This window comes from Opisthocomus hoazin, chromosome 13 (assembly GCF_030867145.1).
Source record: "Opisthocomus hoazin isolate bOpiHoa1 chromosome 13, bOpiHoa1.hap1, whole genome shotgun sequence".
NCBI classification, from domain to species: domain Eukaryota; kingdom Metazoa; phylum Chordata; class Aves; order Opisthocomiformes; family Opisthocomidae; genus Opisthocomus; species Opisthocomus hoazin.
This window is the reverse complement of record NC_134426.1, coordinates 15,408,791-15,433,936: the sequence shown is the minus strand read 5'-3', so window position 1 is coordinate 15,433,936 and position 25,146 is coordinate 15,408,791. Positions and strand designations below refer to the sequence as shown.

Here is a 25,146-nt window from a genome sequence, read left to right as displayed (position 1 = left end):
GCTCTGTCTCCTCTGTCTCCTGTCATTTCTGTTCCTCCTGTCTGCTATCATCCTGTCCTTTGGTTCGATTTCAGGTGGAGGAATTGATTCGCAAGACAAGCCAGACGCTTCAGCTGCTGATAGAGCACGACCCTGTCTCACAGCGCTTAGACAGGCTTCGTTTGGACTCCCGTCTTCCCACCCACATAAAGCCACCCATTTCCCCACGCTCCCTCTCTCCACTGGACAGCAAGGAGAATCTGGAAGGAACGCTCCGACGGCGGTCCCTCAGGTAACGACTTGGAAGCGCTGCCTCTGACCTGGCTTGGCTTTGCCCCGTGCTGCCAGGCTGGGCTGCTCTCTGCCTGGGCGCTGTGATTGCAAACGGCTGCAGAGACATGACTCATCTCTGATACGAGCCTTGGTATAAACCGTGGGCAAAGCAGTGGAGACCTGTAGATCCTGCTGTTGACATGTACTCTCCCCATTCTCTTTCAGGATGGCAAACTTTCCTTAATAAAAATAAGGAGCTCTACTTTTAACATAGAAAAGCTACTGAATTGTACAGTTAGCAAATGGAAAGGTCAGACATCTGCCAGCCTTAAATGGCTGGGGAAGAATGCGTCCTTAAAGGGAATATGGCTGAGACCTGAGATTTGGGAGAAATCTTGTCTTCCTAGACAGGGGCACTCAGTTGCTCATTTAGTCATCTACCAGTATTTTAATCTTTGTTTAGAGATAGCAAGTGCTGTGTCTTCACAGCTTCCTCCTGCTGTCCACAGAGCTCCGCCACTGACTGGCAGTGCAGGGGACGCGCTGTTGTTAGGCAGCTCTGACTGGGAAATTGCTCTGGCTTTGTAAGGAGCTTCCACAGTGCTGGGAGCGTCTGGCTTCTGAGATATGGAGAGCACTGAAGCACATCTAGAAACTGGTCCCTTAGGAGCTAATGATGGGTATGTTGGACCAGATGTTTCCTAGCAGCTTCCCTGATCTCCCTGTTTCCTTTGCTTTCCAGGCGAAGTAACAGCATTTCAAAGTCTCCCGGCCCCAGTTCTCCAAAGGAACCGCTCCTTCTGAGCCGTGACATCAGTCGTTCTGAATCCCTACGTTCCTCTTCTAGCTGCTCCCAGCAAATCTTCCGGCCCTGTGACCTGACTCATGGCGAAATACTAGGAAAAGGATTTTTTGGACAAGCAATCAAGGTGAGGGAGGTCTCCAAACATTCATCATTTACTTTGATTACAGAAATGTCTGCCTGTCTCAGGATCCTTGATCACTGTCTCAGTGGCCTTTGTCCTGCTGATAGTGATTGGTCTTGGAACTTGCCTGGTTTGCTCAGTGAGATCCATTTCTCTGTTTCATTCCCTGACCATGAGTGTCTCTGGCTGCAGGCGGTTTTGACTTTGGCCCCGTTGAATGTTAACCTTGGGCATACGTACTCATCTTCTGAGTTAGATTTAGAGCTCCAGAGTGCTTGTGTCACAGCCACCTCCTGGGTGAGGAGGGGAGAATGGGAAACAAGCTACACTTTCTCTTACGATCATCTTTCTTATGAAGAGCTGCATTCCACTCCCCAGCACAGCATTCCTCACCCACCCTTAGCATGGCTGCTTGGGGGTTTGCCAGGCTGAGATAGTGACCATCTCTGAACCCCAGCAGAGCCTAAACGGCTTGTCCATGTGGTGACAGTGGTCAGGTCTTGCATGACTTTCACAACTGAAATCTCTGTTAATAGCAGTTGTCTTGCATTTAATCTCTCTGGTCTTGACGGAGGGTGCTTCAGCAGCTCCTGTCCTGTCATCCCTGACAGCATCAGGGGGCAGCTGCCTCTGCCTTAGCCAGGTGCTGCGAGCTCCTCAGTACTCGGGTTGCTATTCACCGTGTTATGGGACTTCTCCCCTTACACCTGTGTAAACTTCAGGTGTGCAGCCACCATATCCATCTCATACTTCCATGGGAGGTGGTGAGCCAGTACTACAAACCCAATGCTTTTGATCCATACTAATGAGCATATTTCTCTTCTCCTCTGCTCATAGAGAAATAACAGGTCCAGGTAAGCGGAACCTTTCCTCTGTCGCATGCTTTTGTCATCTGCGTCCCCACAGTTAACGGCACAAAGGCATTTTTTTCTGCTCAAATTACCTCATAGCCATCCTGTTCTGGTGCATGCTCTGGGAGTTAAAATTGCCCTCTTGGAGTTTCATGATGACACGTTTCTGTTCTGCTAGTATGTCAGCTTAAGAATTCCACTTAGCTTTGTCTTGTCTTTGTCTCTTCACTTCCCTGTATCTTTGGGTATTAGATGTCCCTGGCTTCCATGTCCCTGGCTGAAATGTGTAGTGTTCCCTGGCTCGCTACTTGTATATGGATGCTTGATTTCAGCTGGGAGCAGAAGAACATCGTACTCTTGCTTCTGTTGTGTTACTCCATGCATTCATATTCCACCTACGTCAGCCTTGCTATGTCCCATGGTTCCAAACAGAACTGGTGTGCCACAGTGTTTGCAAGAGCTCATAAGCTTCCTAAATGCTGTAACTGGGTTTTGTGTTCTGGGTTGCAGTTCTGGAGGTTTTCTGAAAGGCTTTTTGCGTTAAAGGGTATGAGGCAAAAAAGTGACACTTTTCTTGAGCTTCAGATTGACTGGTTTTGATGCAACAGGTACTGTATGTGGTCAGAATAGTTCCCTTCTGTTCCTAGGGAGAAGGTGGTTGTTTAGTTAGCTGGAGATCTTAGGGAGACTGCGCTGTCCAAGTTAAGTGACTGAAGGGGAGAGGATTTCCAGGAGAATTGGCTCATCAGCATTTAGACCCTTTCTACTTACTCATGCACCCCATGCAAGCAAGGCAGAGCTGGTTAAAAGAAACCTCTAGAACACAGGAAAATGCCAGGAACTAATTGGATACAGGCAAACAGCTCCTGAGGAAATGGAAAAGCCTTCCATGTCAAAAGCCAGGAAATTTATTACCTGATGTTTATGGTGGATTTCTGTGTGTTTGCCACCATCCTGGGACATTCCTGCTCCTAGGGAGCACGGTAAAATAACTGCTTCCTGCCTTAACTGATCAGCCTGTACATCCCAGTTCCGCTTGCACATGCGTAAGTCTGACAAGCTTGTCAGAAACCACCAGGCTTCAGAGTCCCAATAAAACCAGAGCATGTAGTAGTGTAGTTGTAGGTTGTTTGGTTTGGTATCTGATGCAAGTGAACGTTGATTCCTTTGCTGATACAGAATGTCGTTGTCAGGGTCTGTGTACAAAATGTGAGCATCACGCTGGGCAAGTACTTTCTGTACGGGAACTTGAGGCATGCACAAGTACAGAACGATGCCTTCAGAGGCTTTGACAGCCTGTATGCGTGCTCAGCCCTATGCTGCCTAAAATGGAGACCAGTTCTGATTCTTGGGGTGCTGTTGATCTCTTGGTATGATCCTCTGTCAGCTTTAGGTAGTTTCTGCTTCGTGGACAGAGTCTTTGAAGAATTCTGAAAGGAGAAATTTTATGCAATTTTTTGCAGATGCCCGGGCTCTGAATTTTCTCCCATCTGTATTCCTCTCTGGATGGAAGGGAATGTTACCTTCTCTTTCAGAAGAGTTGCAAGAGCATTGGAGCTATGTATTCTTGAACCTTGCCTGTAGTTGTGGTTTCTGTTTCCACCAGGTGACTCACAAAGCAACAGGAAAGGTGATGGTGATGAAGGAGCTGATTCGCTGTGATGAGGAAACACAGAAGACTTTCTTGACAGAGGTAGGAGCACGATTTCAAAAAGCTTCAGCGTGAGCAGTGTGGTGGAACTCTCTTCCCTCTTCTCCAGAGAGAGGGCGATGATGCCAGCAACCCGGCAGGAATCAAGGCGCTGAGGAGGGAGCCATCACATGGGAAAAAGCTGACATGAATGTTTGCTGCAGTGAAGTGTGACTCACTCACACTGAGCAATAGACATAGCTCCCAGTTCATTAATTTTTCAGTGATAAAAAGCAGCCTGAGTCTGAGGCAATTTGAGCTGTGCAATACATAAAGGATTTATCCCTTGAGCCTTGTGGATAAATAGAAATTATGAGGGCAAATATCTGTAAGGTATTTAAGACTCCTGCTGTATTTAAGCTAAACTATTTTCTTGGTGGCTGCCTACCATGTTTTTCAAAGTCAGATGTAGCTTAAAGGCATCTCCCTAAACACTTGACACTGCTGTTCCGGCGCTGACACATGCAGTACACACCAGGTAGCTGCTCTGGAGAGCTCCTGTCTCTTAAGGGTGCTCTCCTTATAGACTAAGGTCAGGTGAATTGCACAGCATGAACATGAAGAGGCAACAGCCAATTAACTGCCATAAGTTTGGGGTTTGAGTGTACTCTGTGATCCCTGCAGGGGACCTCCAGCATTGGAGTGCTTGTCAGCACAGAGTAGATCTGTCGGGACTTGTTCCATTCTCTTCTTTGGGGTGGGATGTCTCTGCTTCCCAGGTGAAAGTGATGCGCAGCCTGGATCACCCCAACGTGCTGAAGTTCATCGGCGTACTGTACAAGGACAAGAAGCTGAATCTCCTCACTGAGTACATTGAGGGGGGCACCCTGAAGGACTTCCTCCGCAATGCGGTGAGTATGGAAGCCTGCTGGACCTCTGCTCAATGACGTTGACAGTGTGGTGTTGGTTGTACCAGCCTTACGGTGCTTGTTGTTAGTCTGCTCCTGTGGAGCTGTGTAGAAAAGCTGCTTCTTAGCTGTGGGTGGCCTGAGGCAGGAAGCACCTTCTTCCTGGGGCCATATCGTCTTTCTCCAACTGCTGCAAGTGTCCCTTGTTGCAGAGGAATCGCTGTCACAGCTGGCTGTAAGATAGTCCCTGACCTTTGAGGACTTGTCTTTCAGGACCCGTTTCCCTGGCAGCAGAAGGTCAGCTTTGCCAAAGGAATTGCCTCTGGAATGGTGAGTTGGCCTGTCCCTTCGTCACACAGCAAACCTCCAGGGTCACCGTTAGCTGCTTGGCAGGGCGGTCCGTGAAGGGTGGGGGATGCTGCCTGACTACTAGCAGCTGGTTGCAGAGGTCTGTAAATGTGAAGGGATGTACTCACCTGGGAACCCCTAACACCAAGTTTTCTCCCTCTGTTCCAGGCTTACTTGCACTCCATGTGCATCATCCACAGAGACCTGAATTCACACAATTGCCTAATCAAGCTGGTGAGCTACACCTCTCTTCCCCACAGCATGTTGCTCCCCTCCTTGTCACCTTCCTCCCTTGGCTTTCTCCACATGATGTTCCCTCTTTTGTCGGGGTGGAACTGATTTCAGAGAGGTTTTTAGTGCCTTAAACAAGGGAGCTTGCTTCATCTTCTCATAGGATTTTCCAGACTCATCCAGCTTCACCGTTTCTTCGTTCTCTTAACCCCTTTCCTGTGGTCGCATCTCCTATCAACAGTCACGTTATGAGACTGGATACAGCTCTGTTCCTTATCTCAACTATGAGATGTTCTCTACAGCTGCTTCTGTTCTTCTAAGCACTTGATGACTTTATTGGCACTCAGGATTCAGACAAGTGCCCGGGTGTATGCACCTGTGTGTACTCTCTCAAGTTTTTTATGTAGCTTCATTCCCTCAAGCCTTGCCTTTGTTCACTTGGCTGGAATATGAGATTAGCATGTAGGCTTCAGACAATGTAGGATGAAAGTCTACATTAATTCCCAGCCAGGTAGGATAGGAAAGTCTGAAAGGAAAGGTGCAGGTTTGCCCTGGCAAGTGTAGCCAAATTGATGGGATTAGTGTTAGCAACCACAAAGAACAGAGGACAATGAAGAGAGGAAATGATGAGTTGGGATCCTGAATTGGGTGTCCTACACCTGTCTAGACAGCTACACTCATCTGGCTGCAGGAAACCCTGCTAGTTGCCCTTAACAGTATCGTTGGCAATGAACAGGAATTGCAGCTTCTGTGCTGCTGAGAGGAGCTGAGAGGAATCAGTGGCTTGTACTAAATCCCTTGTGTAGGATAAGACGGTGGTGGTGGCTGACTTCGGTCTGTCTCGGCTGATTGTGGAGGAAAGAAAAAAGACCACTTTGGAGAAGCCATCTGCCAAGAAACGAACCCTACGCAAGAGTGACAGGAAGAAGCGCTACACGGTGGTTGGCAACCCATACTGGATGGCCCCAGAGATGCTCAATGGTAAGGTACTGATACCAGGGTGCGGGGTGAGGAGACAGCCTGTGACGAGGTAGAGGGATGACAGGATTACCGAAAGCTTCTGGCTTCTAGTAACAATCAAACATATTAGAGCCTATGGTTTTAGACCTGCTAATACGCAAGCTTATTTATACACACAGGTACCCCAGCTGCACTTCTCGTGCAGTACCTGACCTGATAAGCCTTTGTACCAGCTGAGGTCATGTTTCTGGCTTGAGAGCAGGATTCTTCAGGAGGGCAACAGACCTGAACTTGTGAAGGTCCAGATAACAGGGAAGATAAAAGAGCCCTGAAATAAGACTGAACCCGAGATCAATTTCTGTTATAGCCTCATGATTCAGAGCTGCCCCTTGAGACAGGGAATCATTAAACTCCAGGATGAGGCGTAGACACAGGGAGAAGCCATCTGCTGCTAGGTTTGCTAAAGTCTCAGGATTGGGATGGGAGTTGTCCAAGTGCAGGGAAATCTGTTTTTTGGCATGCAGCCCTCGATGGCACTGAGGATGAACTATGTCCCTTGGTGGAAAAACTGCCCCTGCAGGAGCTGAAGTGAGGTGATACACAACCAGTACAGCTTCCTCCTAAAGAGCAGGTCGGGCTGACCAGGCTGGGCAGTTTGGCTGGCTGTGGTATCGACATTGTCCAGCGTAGTGCACCAGGGAAGGGAGAACTGGGCTTCTCTCCCCCAGCTCAACTCTTCTCCACATTGCTTTCTTGTGTGCTGTTCTGTTTTCCTCCTCTCAAGGCCTACAGGCCCTGCTTGGAGTCTGAGGCTGCTTCTCAAAGCTCCTCTCAGACCTGGCATTTGTCAAGAGAACAGCAAGAGCGTAGTCTGACATCACCTCTCAAAGGCAGGCTGTTTACCAGATACTGGCTTGGGAGGGGCCTGTCTGTAAGCAGAGGGTGGCATGCTGGAGCCAGTCTGCTTTCCCAGATTCAAAGTGCTGCTGGCGTGTAATTTATTATCTCTGCAGTCACTGCAGCAGGGACTGGGCACTCGCTGGCTGCTGGGGAGGCTGAACGCTGACTCCGTGCACTGTAGAGATGCACTAGAACAGCGATCAGTGGAAACGGGCAGAAGCCTTCCATAGTTATCCTTAGCATTTGCTCAGACCTCGGATACACAAGGCTTCCCTGTGTTGTCCTGTAATTCTACAGTAGAAGAAAGAAGCGGGGTTAAAATACGTCATGGCCATTCATAGGAAGACGCAGTTGGTGTGCATATCTTGGAGCAACTGACCCTGCTCAGATTTAAGCCTTGCTTTGTCTCCTGTTTTAGAGCCCTCCAGGGAACAGGCTTAGTTGAGCTCTGGACTGGCAGCTCCTGGAGTAGCTGGATGGGGAACTGTCTCTCACAGAGCTGAATGTCCTATGTTTCCTGCAGGACAGAGCTACGATGAGACAGTGGACATCTTTTCATTTGGGATTGTTCTCTGTGAGGTAAGACCAGGACATACCATGGCATCTTTAACGGATTTCACCTTCCCCATTGACATCTCCCTGCGCACACAGTATCAGCCAGTTCCCTGTGTCTGAGTGTGCAGTCTGTGACCTGACAGCACAGTCAATCAGGCTGGGAGTACAACTTGCCCTTCCCTGTTCCCTCAAGGAAGATAACCGTCTTGTAACTTTTTGCCCCCAGAGACAGTTTCTTCCTGGACTGGAAGAAACAGAGGTTCCTCATGGACTGAGAGAAGCTGTAAAAGTGTCTGTCAAGTTCTGAAGTCCATTCACTTAGTTTATCTCTGAGCCAATGCACAGTCTTACTGCTATATCAGGCTTTTCTGTCTGCAGAGCAAAGAGCACTGCTCAAAAGCTGCAAGGTATTTTCAGTTTAAAAGGTGTGCAAGACAGAGGAAATACAGATGAAAGGTGGCTTGGTATGTGTACGGATAACACAGCAGTTACAGGAACACCAGGGGAGACCAGCACAGTTTCATCTTTAGTGCTTGGATGATGGGGACAAAGAAAATATCTGTGCATAAATCTTTGTGGCCTCATCTGGAGCTCTGTTTACACTGGGCCCTCCTCTCAGAGAATGTTGTGGTTGTGAGTGATAGATTTAGGAACGTGAAAAATCTGTATGCAGGATTAAAACAATTGTTTCATCTAGAAAAAAAGGACAAATAAAGGGGTAGTAGCATATGAACATTTTCCTTGTCGCCAAAATAAAGATGCTAAAAAAAGAAGTTGCACACTCAAACAGATAAGGAAATAACCCTGCCAAAACACATAATGGGCTTTCCACTGTCTAGTTACAGGATGTAGTTGTCCTGCTGAGTTATTGGCATAGAAAAGCCTTGGGTGGTTATAAATAACACCCTTTTTGTGATACCAGATGAGGCTTTAAACCGAATACTTTTCCCCATGCGAGAGTTTGTATTGACATTGACCTTGGCTGAGTCCAGATCACCCCACAGCTCTTCACTGTGGGTTCCTTCTCCCCTATTACGCTTCAAGACCCCTCATGCTGGAGGTGGTGGATGCACCTTGGCAGGGTAGGTGGTGAGCACTGGGACTTCTAAGTGCTGGGGCAGGGCTTCTCTCTGTTCCACCCAGTCCTTTCCTCCACCAGCTCTTGCCTGCAACCTCCTGGGCTGGTTGCTCTTCCCTCCACCCCTACCCCGTGGCTGGGGTTGAAGCTTCCAGTAACAGAGCAACTCAGAATTTGTGGTGCTGTTGCCTTTGCAGCGTTGTTTAGGACAGGCTCCATAGACAGAGGAGCTTTGCTGGTGGAGTGGTAAGATTGTGTGAGAAGGAAGAGACGGGATGGTGATGCAGGTTATGTTGATCACCTGCGATCAGGAAGGGCTGCATCATCCCCAGCAGCATACAGCACAGTAGCTGACCCAGCAGTGAGGCACTGTTGAGCTCTCTGGGAGGTGCACATCATCCTGTATCTTCTAGCAGAGAGACCCTGAGGAGAAAGAGAAGGCGTCTGGGCCTTCCTTCACAACAGCAGGCACATCACCAGGTCTTGAAAAAGTTTCAGGTGAAGCTTGTCTGTATGCAGTGCCTTGCTCATTGCCGCATGCAGCTAGCCCCACTGGAAGGGAGAAACAGTGTTTCTGCTCTTTCCCTTTCACTGTAATACTTTGAAGGAGCCTCTGTCCGATGCTGAAGTTCCCTGTTAAGTACAGCAACAGCTTCAGAGTGTTAAGTGCTCCTCTCATTTTTCTCTAGATCATCGGCCAGGTTTATGCTGACCCGGACTGTCTCCCACGCACACTGGATTTTGGCCTTAATGTCAAGCTGTTCTGGGAGAAGTTTGTTCCTGCTGACTGTCCTCCAGCCTTTTTCCCTCTGGCTGCTATTTGCTGCAGACTGGAACCAGAGAGCAGGTAGGTTTGGGGTCTGGAGGACTCCTCTTTGTAAGCCTGGAGGATGTATCTGTATCCCCTTGGTGGAAGGATTGCTCTGCACAGAGGGTGGAGGAGGGCTGTATTCCAGCCCTCTGTGGGAGTGCTCAGAGGCTTCCACATGAGGAGAGACTAAAGACTCATTGACATGGGAGAGAGACCGCTGTATATGGTGGAGATCTCAGAAACAGTTTCTGAGGGTAAAGGAGGAGTGATCGTTCAGAGTTTCTCGTGTACAAAAAGCAGGGGCAGTTCTGGGCAGCAGCTCCGAAAGGCGAATAGTTCATTTGATTTCAGTTGTGAAACTTGGTAGTTTCAGAACAGTGTTGATACTGAGTGGGTTCCAAAAGAGCGGGAGCTCCCTGGTCAATGGCTGTAGAAACAGGTAGCCCAGACAGATGGGATCTTTGCAGTCTTGGAAGCTGAACTGGGAGGGATCGTGTCCCTGCTCACACCTCTGTGCATGGGACACTGGCCTGGATGGATGACTGGCTCAGCCTTTCCAGATGCTGTTCTGCTTCCTCTTTCCCACTCACATTTCCTCACTGCTGCTTCTAGGCCTCCATTTTCCAAGCTGGAAGACTGCTTTGAAGCACTCTCTCTCTACCTGGGAGAACTTGCCATCCCCCTCCCGTCTGAGCTGGAGGAGCTGGACCACGACGTGAGTGTGCAGTACGGACTGAACCGTGACAAGCTACCTGAAAACACAACCTAGTCAGCTTGTCCTGCTGCCTGCACCACTTGGGTTGGAGTTGAGCTGAGTGACGGGGAGGGAGATGCACTTCAGCCACTTCCAGGGCATTAACGGGGCACCACGCTGTGCGTTTGCTGCATTGCCTCTCTCTCCCCACCCAACACCCCTCCTCTTGGACATCCTGATTCACTGTGGATTTCTGGCATGTTTCAGAAGCAAAAAGGGCTGTTTCCTGCCAACTGCACCTAGGAAAGCTGCTCAACACTATTTTTCTGGCTTGAGAAATGTTTCTCTGGCCTTTTCAGGCTTCTTTACTGTGGTGCCTTAGAACTTGGCTGCAAGCTGTGAAGCCACCCTGGCCTGTCTGCCGGGGAGGGAATTACTACAGGAGACTCTCCTGGGCAAGGACCAGCACTTCTGGAACTGCTTCTCCCGCTGACTGCCCTGCTCAGAAAGCTGGGGTAACTGGACAGCTGGCAGCCAGGACAGCACGCGTGTGTATGTTTGTGCATGTGTTTCCCAAAACAACCCACTGAGATTTTGGCCTCCGGTGTGCATCAGGGGAGGGAGTGAAAAGCCCCAGGAATTGGGCTGCTCTCCTGAAATACCTTGTCTACGGGGAGGCATGTATGAATTCTTGGTTTGGTTTGGTTTTGTGGGGTTTTTTTTCTCATCCGTCTCTGAATACCTCCAGAAGCCTGTCTAGAAACACTAAGACTGAGCTCTGCTTGCCTCTCCTGATAGTGAACAAGGCAGGCAGCGAATGAGCCACTTGAGCGTCTTCAGACCCAGAGCCTGCACAGCAAGTTTGACCACGCAGGAACCTCAACCTAGGTGAGAGTATTTGAACCGGACTGTTTAGAACTGCACTGGGTACTGGCCGTGGATGGACATCCCTGGAGTCCTGACACTGCTTCAGCTCTTGGCCTGTGGACATGAGGTGACAGAGAGGGTGGCAGAAGGTGCTCTTCAGAAAGCCGAATGTCTGAAGTGGCTCAGACTTTGTACATGGACAATGGCAAAGGGATACATGCCCGAGGTTACTTACAAGGATGGACTTGTCATGACAGAAAAGCGCTGGAGAATGTCCCCTCCTCCCAGGAGTGGCAGCTGCAGAACTAATAATTCAGTTGCCATTACCTCATCCTTTCCTGCAGGCTGTGCAAGTTGCTCCCTTTGAAGGCCCTCCTTGCAACTGCTGCTGCAGCACCCGAGCTGATTCTCCAAGCAGAAACTTTCCTCAGGGTCATTCCCTGCTTTTGGGGAGAAAAAAGTGCTTGGAGTCACTGGGAGGGGTGGGTGAGGGTGTATTTTCTTCCAGCACTTCTCTCCTTCCTCCCTTGGTGGGAGAAGGAAGAAAGCTACTGCTGCAGTAGCTCATGCGGTTGGCAGAACTGAACAAAAAGCTGGCTCAAAGTCCCACTCTTAAGTTTCACAAACATCTTGGTTTAACTGGATTTTTAGTGTGCTCCTTTCTTCTCCCCTCCCTTCAGTATCGAATGGTAGGGTATTGGTGTTAGTCTTTGCTGTTACTTTGATCTCCTCCCCTTGCCCATGAGTTTAAAGCGTTACGTGAAACGACATGGGACCAGCCATCACCTGATGAAAGGCGTGCGTACGGAGGGGATGTTTTCAGTCTGCGTAGTGGTGTTTTAGAAACACTGGGGACTCCCTGTGCTGTGAGTCAGTGGAGGAGCCCCTCTAAACTGGGTCCAGTGGATTCAGGATCGTTAATAGGATTTGCCCTTTCTTTCCCCCTCCCAGGCTGGTTTGTGAGGGGACCCCTGAAGGGGGGAGTCCTGGGTGATGTGTGGGTGGGGTTTATGAACTGTGATTTGCACAGCTCCATATTCTAACTAAATTAAAAAGCAGTAAATGTATGCTATGAAAACAAGATGCTGTTGTCTCTGTGTTACATAAAGCGTGTGCCTGTAACTTTCTCGGGTTTCTACTGTCGCAAAACGGCAACATCAAAACTGCACAGATCACGTATCATCTAGAACTCCCTTTCTTGAGCCAAAGGGCTGTGACCCATTTACAGAACTACAGAGGTGCAGTGCAAGTGCTCTGTAATAATATTTACCTGGAGTGATGGAAAGGGAAGAAGCTGTCAAGTTTGGTTGGCTGGGGTTTTGTTGTTTATTTTTTAAAGGGTGGACGGGAGTCAGCAGAACGTGGAGTCTCTCTCCATTCTCCTTTTCTGAACCAGGATAAAAATACAGCCTGTTCCTGGAAACCTCCTACTCTGAAATACATAGGTCATGGGGTATTTGTTAAGGCAACAACTGAACGAAAATGCTAGCTGTGTCCTGCGACCTGCTGTGCTCCGTCTCCATCGTGCTCTCCAACGCACGGCCCCGAGGGATGGAGCGGCTGCTGAGCAGCACCACAGCAGAACTGACCTGCGTCAGTGCAGGAAGGGGCAGTAACTGACAGCGTCTTCCCACGGGCCAGCCTGCTTAGTCAGCACAGCTCACACAGCCACCGCTGCTTTTCAGGAACAGCGTCCCAGTCCAAGACCAGCTGCTGGCAGCAAGGAGATGAGCGCCATGCCCCTCGTCAGTGCTGACGAGCAGAGGCGCTGCTTGTAGGGATTTACCTTTGGGCCTGGCCACCTGAAGTAAGCATCTTCCCTTCTCGAAGTCTGCAACAAGCAAAAGGCTGCTGCTCTGGCAGGAGGAACGTACAGATGAGCCACAGTCCACACAGAGCATTTTTCTTGTAAGCTTTAATACAAGGTAGCACAATCTGCACCTTCTCATCATGAGGTATTTAAAACATTTTACAAAGAAATGGTATTCAAAGGCATTTAAAAATAAAACCTTTCCCTTTTCTGAGTCAAACATTAACACTAAAACCCCTGCTGCCAAGTGCTGCTCCCTGTTAGGCCCCACAGCTATAAAGCAGATGGCTAGAAAACATACTTGAATGGCTTGAATCCCCGGAGGCGGGGACGGATGTTTCCCTGAACTGGCCTTGCCTCAGTGCCATGTAGGAGACGTTGCAGCAACCAACCCTTCCAGACCCCCTGAAACGCTAATAAAAGTTGTTACAAAACCTAATAGGGCCAGGCTCTGTAAGCAAGTAGTCTTGCTGCACAAGCTGAGTGTGTGTGAAGGAGGCCAGGCCAGGAGCTGTGCCATGTGTAACTTGGGGATCTTGCAAGAGCAGCTGCCCTGTCCTGCCCTTAGAGAAGAGCTGCTGCGTCGTGGCCGGGGTGACCTCCACAGCTGTCTTGGCCATTCTGTCCAGAGCTGGCTCTCTAGAAAGCCACGGGAATTCGGAAGAGGATGTTATCTGTCCTCAGTGCTCAACCTGCTGTAGGTAACTGAAGGGCAGTTTGTTTTCTTCACAACTATCTACTGCTGGCCTTTGGTCTCCTGATATGCGTGAGCGAGCAGGAGGCACAGACCACCTGCACACCTACAACTGTGGCTGTGCATGTAGCACCACAGGGGAATGGAGATGTGGCCTCAGCCCTGGAAGACCTGGATTTGTCAAGAGCTTGAGAAGAGCTTTTTCAAATTGACACTGGGGCTATAGATACTGCTCCTGGCCAAAGCCATCCCTCAGATAAACTCCTCCTTGGAAAAACAACTCATCCAGTAGCAGGATTCTGGACAGTGTATCCAGCTCTCAGCTGCTAAAGCAAAAAGGCAGGAACTATAATCAGAGTGTAATTATCTAGCTAAGTCTGGCGTGAAACTCCCCTCAGTCCCTGCAGTACTGCTCCCTCCTGGGATTCCAGGCTGAAACTTAAGTAACAGTGCACACCGTTAAATAGGAAAGGAACAAAAAAAGAGGAAGCCAAGACCATACTGCGGGCTACAGGATCTGTGGCCAGTTGTGAGCCTGGCCCATCATCCCACCCAGCTCCTTGGCACACCATGGAGATAGGTGGGAGGAAGCAGCGGGGCCCACCACACCAGTCCCCAGCTGGCCATGCAGTAAATGGTGTCCCTCAAACAGATCATGATGAATAGCCCATCGCTCTGTCCCTCTGCATCACCTTCATCTGGCTTTCATCAAAAAGAAAACAAAGTAGAAATGAACACACGCAACCCCCGCACTCACAGCTGGAGGCTTTGCTCCTGCCCGAGCTGCTCAGGCACCAGGAGTACCCGCCTGCCCCATCAGCGGTCCACCACCATCGCACGTGTCCTCCACGGGCGTCTGGTTAGTGTGCACCACGATCGTGTTCTCTTCTACGAGCTCACAGGCAGGATTGGTGAACGCTGAGAGTGGCAGTGTGATGCGCTGCATTTCACGCTCATAAACTTTCTGTTCGTGCTTCTCCTTCAGATCTTTCCCCCTAGATTAAAAAAAACAAACACATATGTGCATGGGGTGAGCACCGCTGCTTCGAGGCAGAGTCTCAGTAAAGGTGATAGAGAAGAAGGGACTCTGCTCTTTAAGAAACAGATCTTTCAGCTGCATACGAAGGGCCCAAAACATTCCCTGCTGTAAGCGGAGGACCCCATCTGAGCACCTTTGAAAAACAAACAGCCAAGTGAAGTCTGTCCCTCCCTCACCAACATCGCTGCAGCTCAATGATGACTGTAAAGCCAGGCTTCTCCTTCAAACCATGGAGCTGACAAATGTTTCCTTAGATCTTACAGTCCCACAGCACTGCCTGGTGCAGGCGCAGGGGAGCAGTGAGACAGCGCAGAGCCCACTGCTGTGCAGAGGAGCTTCCGAAACCTGCTTCATCTGATAAGAGACAAATGGCGCAGGTGGTGCGATTACTGAAAGTATTGAAGCTTACTTCCGAGCTGGCCCTGCCTTCTGTGGCTGCAGCAAACAACTTAATACCACAACCAGCTCCTCAAACCTACCTCGCTCTTCAGCCTGTTGCTAAGGGAGGCAACACCTCTGTAATTTGTACTGAGAAAGAACTGCCTTGCTTTAAAAATGGATGGCATTAATAGCGTGTTGTCTCCAGATAAGCTACCAAAAGCTACTAAACCGATTAAAGGTTTCTCACCACACCTACCCAAACCTGCCAGCTTGCACATGAAATTTCGAGAGCAAAGCAAGAGGAGAGAGACAGTAAACCTGCACTGCAGCCCTGCTCTGAGCTCTCTGGGATGGAAGAAGCAAAGCTGCATTCGGACAAAGCTCAACATCGGTCTATTGCTTCTCGCTGCAAGACAGGAGCGAGGTGGGACAGGCACCACTCACTCCTCCTGCGGCTCGTGATCCCGACCAGGCAGAGCTGCTGGGGTTTCCTGTCAGCACATAAGCTTTTTGGCTGCTTTTCAAAGCTGCCTACAGGCGTGCAGCAGTGGCTGCCGTTCCTGCCAGCACACGAGACAGCATTCTCTGAAGCAACACCTCAAATCAGATTCCTCGACAAGCAGCGCTCTGTGTTTTGCCCCTTATGTAAAACTCCTTCCTCTGTTTTTTTTCTGTCGACATTTATTATAAACACTTACATAAGGACATGTCCCAGCTTGGGAAAGGGCTCCTTCTGCTCGGTTGTGTCAGACTGCTGTCAAACAGCCAAAATACAGAACAAACCCTCCCAGAGGAGGGAGCCTGGGCCTTCACTTGCTGCAGCGACATTCACTGCTATTTGTTAATCCTGCCCTGTCTCTTACAACTCAGCTGCTTGCTATTACCACTAACCTCAAATGCTGCTGAGCTACAGAGACATTTTTGCCCAACATAGTGAAGTGTCCGAACAAATCATTACTTAAGCATGAATCAACATTGACCTTAAAATATACAGGGGCTTTGGTAAAATGAACTTAGTCTGACAAAACACTGCTACTTGATATTCAGCTTCATGGGATAGAATGCACGAGTAGCAAAGAATTTGTCAACTGTTTTTCTTCTAAAGCTAGCTAGGCTAGAGAAACCAGGGGGACAGGTGGCCTGCCGGGAGGACTGTTCTCTTCCTGATCACAAAAGAAACTTCCTGTGAGGGCAGCTGGGATCTGCTCTCTCCAGCTCTTCTGTGAAATTCAGCTCCCCCGGATGCATCTAAGAAAGCCATATCAAGGCACGTGTGCACACACACAAAACAAAAATAAAGAGGGCAGTTTGAAACTTATTAAATGTGACGGAATACCACACTGGAGAAGAATGGGATTAACTCTTAAAATAGTTCTGTCCTTGATGCGACAAGCAAAACTCTTGCACAGTGTGATGCATCAAAACACATGCTTCTACCTGCCTTTATTAGGATCTGGTTGGGCCTGCAGGTGCTCAGGCATTCTTGCTCTATATACATTGCTTCGTGCCTACACCAGCTTTTGGACAAAGAAGAATAGCCACTGACCTCTTATAGACGTACCCAAGGACAATGCCGGCTCCAATAGCAATGATTATCACCATCATGATCAGCCCCAGCACATACCCTGTGAAGAGAGAAAAGTAAGAGGCAAAATTAGAGGCAGTAGATCCAGCTATAGCACTGCTTTCAGAGCCTCAGAACAAATCCATCCTGTCAGAATTACAGGAACGGATCCATCACACGATCCTGGGTTTGTACCTAGTGTCCCTAAGTCCTTCTTTTCTTTGGAGTTCATCTGCACTCTCTGACTGATCCCAATGACGGGCTGCACAGCGGCTGCCTCACTCCGGGAGGGCAAGCGATCCGCCGGCTCAAACACCTGATCAGCCTCCTGAGAAGCACCAACCTCTGCTGGAGGGACTGAGGCTGTGGCAGCTGTAGCATCTGTTCAGAGGAAAAAGAGACGTACAAAATACAAAGCATTCACCAGTACTTCAAAACAACACGTGCCTTGTGAGTGGGACAGATCTAGACTGGTATCGCTGCACTGCCTGCGAAGTTCACTGACAAACACTTGTTCCCTCTTCAGTTGTTGCCAGAAATCTTACCAAGGCAGACAAGAAATGTACTCCCCCCCCAACTTTCCTTTGACACGAAACTATTCAACTAAGAGTGCAAGGCACCACCACAGATGAGACTGAAGGCAGACAGTAGAACGAAACCCAGGCTCAGGGCATCAGTCCAGGGGACGCACAATGACTTCATTTAGTGCATAGATCGATATACAGGCTGCAGCTTCAATCATGCTGAGCAGACATGAACAAGATGATGAGAATCTCCATCCCGAATCTCCCAGGAGCCTATTTATCTCTCTTCTGCCTCTATGTTCCTGACAGAGGTAGGTTTGACGGAAGGAGCCTCCAGCTGGTGTGAAAACAACCTGGGGACATTCTTCTTACCCAGCCCCTCTTTGCAGCTGTGTAGCAAACTCCTTCAGCGCGACAGACAGGCCAAGTCAGAGCAACGTGTCAGGCAGCACAGCCGCTGACTGGTGTAAGTATAGCAAGCTCCTCCTCAGTCAGAGCCCAAACAACGGTGCATGAGGACGGATGCTCATTGCTTTCCAGCCCAATGGATGTTTTATCAACAGCACTGAAAGATTTTCAACGTAGCTCCTTCTTTCATGACAGTTAAAATGGAAGCTGTAGCACAGTAAAAGCTGTGACAGTGGAAAGTAGGTATCTATTACCTGTCCTAATGAAAAAAGCCCTACTTTTTGGAAATACTATGCGCAGTATGCATCCACACCTGAGAACTCTCTCCACCTGGATCTCACCCCACAGCTGGCAACAACTCTGTGTGGATTTTCTGTCTGCAGCCATTTTGAGCCCTCAGTGGAATGTGAAATGGAAGTACAGAAGGGGAGCTAGAGACAGGGAATCAGGGTCTCCTGCACCACCCAGTGACTTTATGTAGGGTCAGCTACAGAAGCGGAACTAAGGGGAGCTGCAGGACATGACTACAATCAGAAGGTGCCCACTCCGAGACGCAAAAATAGCCAAACCCCTTAAACATGCAAATGGTATACTGGCTGAAAGGTCAGGTAACTCTCCTGATCTCAAAGCTCCAGGACTGTTTTGAGTAAGGCTCTTGGCAGCAGAACATTTGTTTTCCTCCATCTTTATGGAAATGCAGGCAAAAGATAAGCGAAGTGAAGGAAAGAGGAGGGTGTATGTGTGGGGGAAAGTGTTTACATGCGAGGATAGCAATCCCTAGGGACAGTGGAGCACATAAATCTTGAGAGTCTCAGAAATAAGTAAACAGTTAAAAAACCCCAAGTGGCTACTCTGACCTCAGTCAATACCGGTATCTCCTCTCCCTAAAACAGGCTTTGGCTACAGTTCTTCTCCCGGCAATCCGTTTCCCACCCTGACTATCCAGGAGGAATCCAGTGTTTGGGTGTTTCTGACTATCTTCCCTTCAATTCTCACCTTCTCCAAGCTCTCTCCCCCCATCCATACCCAAATTCACCCTGGCACTCGCTTAGCAGCAGGACACTTGTCCAGACAGCAGTGACGTGCCACACAGTAACAGTCTCCCAACACAGCAAGGGTCTCCCAACACCTCTGCAGCTCCTGGATGCCCAGACCTCAGCCTTTTGCAACACAGCTAAAGACCCCTATAGCGATGGGGGGGGCCGGGGGACACGGACGGACGACAAGGCTTTGCACAGGCCTTTCCAGCGCTAAGGGAACAGCTCCGGGGGCGGAGCAGGGCACAGCTGGAGGCAGATGTGCGCACCCAGGCGAGGGCTCCCTGCGGGGGACGGCTCCGGTCGGGGTGCCCAGGCCGGGGGGGGGGCCGCTCCTACCTGGGCACCGTGCGATGTCGCAGGGTCTGCGCTCGGGGACCCCGGCCGCGCCTCGGACGTAGCACCAGGGCGCGGCGTCGCCGTCCGGGTTTCTGCAGCTGCTGTGGTCCTCGGCGACTGCGGGAGGGTGGCCGGGCCGTCAGCGTGGAGACCGCCGGTTCCCGCCGCGCCCCGCTCCCGCCCCGACCCCCGGACTCACCTGCCGGGAGCGCGGCGCCGGGGCCGCCCCGCACCGCCAGCCAGTTGAGGCACGGGGCACCGCCGGAGGCCTCTCGCCGGTTTCCGCGGTAGGACGCGCCGTTGCCGCGGAGGCACTCTGCGGAGAGACGAGGCTGGGCCATGCGGGCGGGCCGGCCACGCACCCCCCCGCACCCTCCCGCCCCCCCCCCGGGACCGGCCTTCGTCCCCCGCAGCGAAGCCGGGCCCCCGGGCCGCCACTCACCCTCAGCGCCGCGGGCGACCGCCAGCAGCAGCGAGCCCAGCAGCATGGCGCCCGCCGCCGCCCGCCCCGGGCCCCCGCGCAGCATCCTCGGCGCGGAGGGCGAGCAGCCGCCGCCAACCCGGCCGAGCCGCTCGGCTCCGCGGCGAGCCCTGCCCCGGCTCTCCCCTCCCCGGTAAACAACCGCCGGGCTGCGCTTCCCTCCCCCCCCCCGCCCCGCACCCGCCGCCGCAGCCGCCGGGTCCTAACGCGCCCGCCGCCGCCCGCCCCCGGGAGGCGAAGGGGAAGGGGCGGCCGGGAAGCCGGCGCTGCCCGCCGCGGGTCCGCAGCCCCGGAGCCCCGGGAGCGGGCCGTTTGGCTCGGGGGGAGCAGGGGGAAACGTCCCCGGGCCTGTCCCCTGCAGCCGCGGGGAATCCCTGGGCCGGGAGAGACTGGGCAGGCTGCCGGCCCGGAGCTGGCCTGGAACTGCGGATGGCAGCAGGGAAAGCACCTGTCTCCGGAGACCCCGAATTGCTGTCTCCCCTGGAGAGCCACCACGGAGGACTCCATTCTCCTGCCCTTTGGGTTGGGAGAGCCTTTGGGTTCCCTCAGCTCTGCGGAGAGAGACCGTGCGCGGGGGCCACCCGCTGCCACGGAAGCCCCGCGCCTCCACATTAAAGGTTTCCATTCTCACCTCTGCTAATCGGTTGCTTTCCTTTCCCTCCACACACCCTTAAGAGCTGTGCCTCCTGACGAAGAAACAAGGTCAACAGTCTGAAAACGCTCTGGAGCCATTACACGGCAGGCACCCAGCCACCTCGCTGCAGCCCTTTCAACCCTGCTGCTTCCAGCCAGGCAGAGGTACTCAGGTACTGCAATGCCGGGGACTACAGGAGCATCTGGAGGCATCAGCAACGTTTGCGTTTCACAGCAGTGGAAAACAAGCAGCCGAACGCTTGGTCTTGTTCGACAGTGAGCCCTCAAAGGTGGCCCGGGCCAGCTGATGAGTTTGTAGCCAAGGCACGGGCCTGCAGCATAAGGTGCTATTTCTGGCTTTTCCACAGAGCTCCTTCTGACCTTTGCCAATCTCTTTGTGCCTTCCCTTCCTTTCTGTTACTGAACTACAATCAAACCTTCCTCCTCAGGACAGGGAAGTTCCCTGCTTTTAAAATGCTCTGAAATCACATGGAAACCACTGAACACATAACAAGTGTTTCTGCGCCAGGAAGCTGGATGTGTTTGATGAATCACTTGTCGGGGCAGCGCTGGCTGGAGCAGCGGACCTTCCCTTCCACTCCCAGATCTTTCCATCTGGCAGTGCTCTCTGAGGCTGCTACAGGCACTTTGTGTGACAAGCAGGCTCAAGGTGGGGATCCAACCCAACTTTTGCCCTTTTCTTACTAGGTCACGCGCACTTAAACCCTTTACGGCCAGGCCGCCTGCTGCATCCCGTCCACAACACAGCCACAAAAACCCAGCTGCACCAGCATGACAGAGGGGTAATGAGGGAAACGTCAATGAAGCAGCACCACCACTGAACATCAAACCATAAGCCTTAGCACTTGTGTGTGATTCCCGCTTTAACAATACGATTTAACACTACAGGAAATTTAGTTTAAGAACGTCAGATTCAAAAAACTGCAGCTAGGTTGTAAAAAAAAAAAACAAACAACAAACCTTTGTGTGTTAGTCCTGACCAACATCACCAGCTAAGCTGTCTGCTGTACGGCGTTCTGCTCCTTGTCTGCACAGAGCTCAGTTACTGCATTCCTTATGCTCTCCAGTTACTCTCTGTGAAGACAAGGCTAACTGGAGTAAGCAAGAATTTTTAATAACAGTTATTGAATCAGGCCTTTGTAATAGCTCTTCATAACAGATTTTATGGGACAAATTCCATTCAGTCAGAAACTGCAGGGCCACACATGCATCCAGAGGCACAGTCTGTCCAAAACAGTTTGCAGAGGGCTGCCAACCTGTACAATTAATTTCTTTTAGCTCATTTCATGACACTAATACTTCTATGCCATCTTGCACAGAAGGCACCTCCTCCTGTACACACTCATCCAAGAACTGCAGGCTGGGCAGTAATCTCCGTGGAAGCAAATCTCAGACCTTCCCAACTCTCTCTCTCCTGTTATATAACAAGATAAATTTGCACTTCTCATTACAGCCAGCCAAGTTCCAGCAAACAATCTGAGTTTCTAGTCCACACAAGGACAATGTGGAATCTGGGAGAAATGCAAAAACCTTCATATTAATGGTAACGATCAAAGTCTTTTCCACGACTGACATCTAAGCATAATTTTTTCTCTTTCATCTCTAGCTTTCTCCAGGACGAGGGAAGATTTACACCTGGCAGTTTCACAGAGTTAGGTTTAATAGGATGCCAGGTGGCAGCTGTCAAAGGCAGACTCAATTGCTCTTTCTGCTGTTTGGGAATGGGTTTGCTCTTCTTGCTACCCTTTGAGAGATTAAACCTGACATTACTTCCTAGGACTCGATTCTAAAGTGACTACCCAAACTATAAGTAAGCTAACAGCTCTGCAACTACACCCTCACATAGTTTACATGTATAAGTCTGTAGGTATATACACATACATGTGCCACAACACACCCACACATCCACAAACACTTCACAGGAGAATACATACCCTATTTTTAGGAACAAGGGACATTAAGCATCCTTCCTAAACTCAGCGTGAAGCAATTTCAGCTGAGAGTGGGCACCTTTCTGCTGTTTACTTTTTTCTCTCCTGTCTGTCAACTGCTCTTTCTTGTTTGTTTGTTCTACTTTTTCACCTGTGGAAAAATTCAAAGTGTACAGAGAGTTTTCTGATAAAAGAAAAACACAAGGAAGCTAACATAGAGCACAGCTTGCTGTGCAAAGGGAGGCAACCACAGATGCATTAGCTCTGGAAGGACTCTGCGCAGGAAGTCATCAAACCCACCCTTCTTCTCTGGCCGCAGCCACGCATGTTCAGATCTTCCCAGGCAAAAGTTCATCTAACCTCCTGCGAAAGAACTAACACGCTTTATTACTTAATCTTACTAAATACGATAGTGGGGGAGTAAGGAAAATCAGTTGTCTAGTCTCAGTATTCTTTCCTAGCCAAATTAACATGGGTTGCTTAAAATAGAAAAAGTTGACCATTGCCCTCCTTGGAACAGGCCATATGCCATGTTCCCGTAACTTTCCCTTTCTACTTTCTAGGCAAACCAAAAGAATTCTTCCCATTTTTCCTCAAAACTAGTTTTTCTAAACCTTTTTTCATTCCATTTTGCCACTTCTCCAATTTTTCTGCTTCCTTCATAAATTGCGATGCCCAAGAATGAAGGTAGTACACTCTGAGGCCTCATTCACCATGAACAGACTACTTGAGCAATTTGTGCTTGAAGCTTAAAAAAACTGTAAGCATCAACTGCTTCTAAACACTCTTAAGTACTCACAAGTCCAATAAAAGCAGGTTTTTTTACTCCTTTGCTGCCGCTGTCTGGATCATTAAAATAACTGAGGGTCTCACCTGTAAAAAGCCTTCTTGAAGCAATGATGTAGGAGTCGGAAACAACTACATTTTATTCCTAACCTAGAAACGATCTGAACAGAAGAAAAATACGAGGATCAGATGCGGAGTTTATGAAGCAGGGCTGAATATAACCCAAAATCATGGCAGAGACAGTCACTACAAAGGAGTCAGCGTGGAGCGACAGAGAGAAGTATCTTTTTGCACTGCTGCACCCCCCTGCTGACATGCTCAAGGAGAGGCTTCCCCTCCCCCTTCAATCTGACAGCATGAGCTATTGCTAAGTAAATGCCAGCCCCAGCCTCCAAGGACTAACACGGAAGTCTGCAGAAGCAGAACAACCATATGTGAGATTTGAACTGGTTCAGACTGGTTCAGAGAGTTTGCTCTACTAACCCAAAGTGCTTTCTCAGAGGAGCTTTCTGTGTGGGCTGTAATAAAAGGACAGAGGCCTCAGGAGGGCAATCTGGGTCCTGTTGTTTACTGGGGGAGAAGCACTGCAGCTACACTCTCCTAGCATGGAGAGATCACCACTAAATACTCTCGGCAGTCACTGACTCAGGAAATTTCACACACCGAGTCCTCTCTAACAGCAACATTTCTTTGTCCCTTTTGTCACGAACTGCCCAGTGCCTTTCCACAATTCCCTCGGCACTTCTGCTGGGACCAACTGCCCGCAGACACTTGTGTTCACACTGGCGCGTTGCCGCTGTTGTAAAGCACTCGCCTTGGATCGTGGCCCTGGGCTCTTTTGCCTGCTGGAGCATTCTAAAGTCAGTATCCGGATCACAGACACCGCTTTTACCTGCTATCCAGGGGGTGCATCTCCTAGCAAGACACCATAAAACTGTAGCACTATTGTTAGGAAGCAGGTACAGCTGTCTCAAGATGCTTCAGCCCCCATTGCACTGGTTGTTTTCCTCCTACAGACGCAGGCTGCTATTGACAAAAAACAGAGCATGCGTTTTCAAGGGTGGAGGAAGGGAAGTTATTTTGAAAGATACAGTAATCTACTTAGAGAACACACAGGTCTTTGAGTCAAGAACAGGAGCCTTACTCTAAATTCTTTTAATGGTTTGTTGTTTCATCTTAGGCAAGCTTCTGTCTCAGTTTCCCATGTTAATACTACTTATACCAGAGAGGCAGAAAGGGTTAAATGTCTGCAAAGTGCTTTGAAAGCTTCAGGCATCCAATACATACCTCAGGGAAAGGTATTCAAAGGCAAGGAATCATGAAGAGGGATATGCATGGAAGGTCTTAAGATGTTCTCCAGTTCTACATGTGTAGTGCTGACTTAGATGAAAATCACAAATAAGCATTAATGCAGGAAGAAAAGCAGAATGTGTCGTGTCGTTTGTTTGGGGTTTTAAGATATAAAAGTACCTTTGTAGCTTTCGTGTTTCTTAATTCACTGTTGTGCACAGCAGTTACCAGCAAAGCTAAGCAGTCAGATAAACCAACATTCATTCTTGTTAGAAAAAGTCCATCTAAAAATAATGGTTTGTCTGCACACAAGAAGCACGTAAAAGGCAGCACCAAAACATCTGGAGATTTGAGTCAAAGAGAATAAAGATTTCTGTTCTGATATCTGTTCAAATTAACGTCCAGTGAATTGGGTGGGACTATTAAATATCCTTCTACCAATCCTTCATTCACCATGGAAGTTGATTCCACAGTCAAACAGAAGTGATACCCCAAAACTCTTCTGTTTAAACTTCAAGAATCATTGAATGTTATCAAAGTAAGAGTTAGATTCCATTGTGGAAATAATGAGGTTACAGAATTGTACTTAAATATGTAAAACTTCCAGTTCCTGTGGAAAATACACCACATCTAAATAGCACAAACACTCCCTATAAGCAAGCCATATATCCCATGTCAATCCCCTACTAGGGATCCTAGCAGGGCGATAAGGTTATAAACTTTGTACACATAAAAAACCCTCAAATGTAAATTTTCGTATCTACGGAGGCTTTTGGGACTAGGATTGGAGCCATCAACCTAAGAGCAAAGCAGAGCCCCACTTTGTAATGGGTCTCTTTGTAATTCAACATGGGAGCAGAGACCAAACCTTTCCGCAGAGCTACCAGTGTTTCCTCATAAAAGCGCAGGATTCGCAGACATTTACAATGCGAAGCTCTCACCTCTAGATTTTATTTTCTTAGCTGATCTGAAAGCAGGTAAAACCTTTGACACATAGGTACTGTGAAAGACCTCTCTCCACAGGTGTTTCCCTGAAGGCTGTGGGAGGAGTTGTTTATTTTGGGAAGTTGCCCTTTCTTTCCTGCGTAGAAAGGTGAACCTCTGTGTTTTCTCTTTGGCGTGAACACATGCCATAGGCATGCAGAGCTGGCCTTTCTCATGACTTTTATATATGCATGTGGACTTTTTTACATGTAT

The 25,146-nt window shown here is 49.6% G+C and overlaps 2 protein-coding genes across 6 annotated transcripts in view; one reads left to right on the top strand and one right to left on the bottom strand.

Annotated features, from left to right (window-relative positions):
• The window catches only part of LIMK2 (LIM domain kinase 2), a 32,749-nt gene extending 20,675 nt beyond the window's left edge, over positions 1 to 12,074 (top strand). Inside the window, exons 7-16 of one of the 3 annotated variants that reach the window (XM_075434271.1) lie at positions 75 to 271; positions 995 to 1,181; positions 3,636 to 3,722; positions 4,439 to 4,570; positions 4,841 to 4,897; positions 5,084 to 5,149; positions 5,953 to 6,127; positions 7,530 to 7,585; positions 9,329 to 9,486; positions 10,063 to 12,074. In XM_075434271.1, coding sequence (XP_075290386.1) covers positions 75 to 271; positions 995 to 1,181; positions 3,636 to 3,722; positions 4,439 to 4,570; positions 4,841 to 4,897; positions 5,084 to 5,149; positions 5,953 to 6,127; positions 7,530 to 7,585; positions 9,329 to 9,486; positions 10,063 to 10,219 — 1,272 coding nt within the window. In that variant the 3' untranslated portion in view covers positions 10,220 to 12,074. Of the gene's footprint in view, positions 1 to 74; positions 272 to 994; positions 1,182 to 3,635; positions 3,723 to 4,438; positions 4,571 to 4,840; positions 4,898 to 5,083; positions 5,150 to 5,952; positions 6,133 to 7,424; positions 7,489 to 7,529; positions 7,586 to 9,328; positions 9,487 to 10,062 lie in introns of those variants that run through there. The other 2 variants (XM_075434272.1, XM_075434273.1) reach the window with 2 other exon arrangements.
• Positions 12,075 to 12,908: 834 nt separating this feature from the next.
• Positions 12,909 to 19,386, bottom strand: PIK3IP1 (phosphoinositide-3-kinase interacting protein 1). 3 transcript variants are annotated; one of them, XM_075434915.1, is made up of 6 exons: positions 19,250 to 19,385; positions 19,007 to 19,123; positions 18,808 to 18,924; positions 16,695 to 16,880; positions 16,497 to 16,560; positions 12,909 to 14,510 (listed from the first exon to the last, which is right to left on the bottom strand). In XM_075434915.1, exons 1-6 carry the CDS (start codon positions 19,332 to 19,334, stop codon positions 14,303 to 14,305), a joined length of 777 nt encoding a protein of 258 aa, XP_075291030.1. In that variant the 5' UTR covers positions 19,335 to 19,385; the 3' UTR covers positions 12,909 to 14,302. The 3 variants fall into 3 exon arrangements, with proteins under 3 accessions (XP_075291030.1, XP_075291029.1, XP_075291031.1); XM_075434914.1 differs by having other exon boundaries at positions 16,482 to 16,560; positions 19,250 to 19,378; XM_075434916.1 differs by lacking the exon at positions 18,808 to 18,924 and having other exon boundaries at positions 16,482 to 16,560; positions 19,250 to 19,386.
• Positions 19,387 to 25,146: the final 5,760 nt, after the last annotated feature.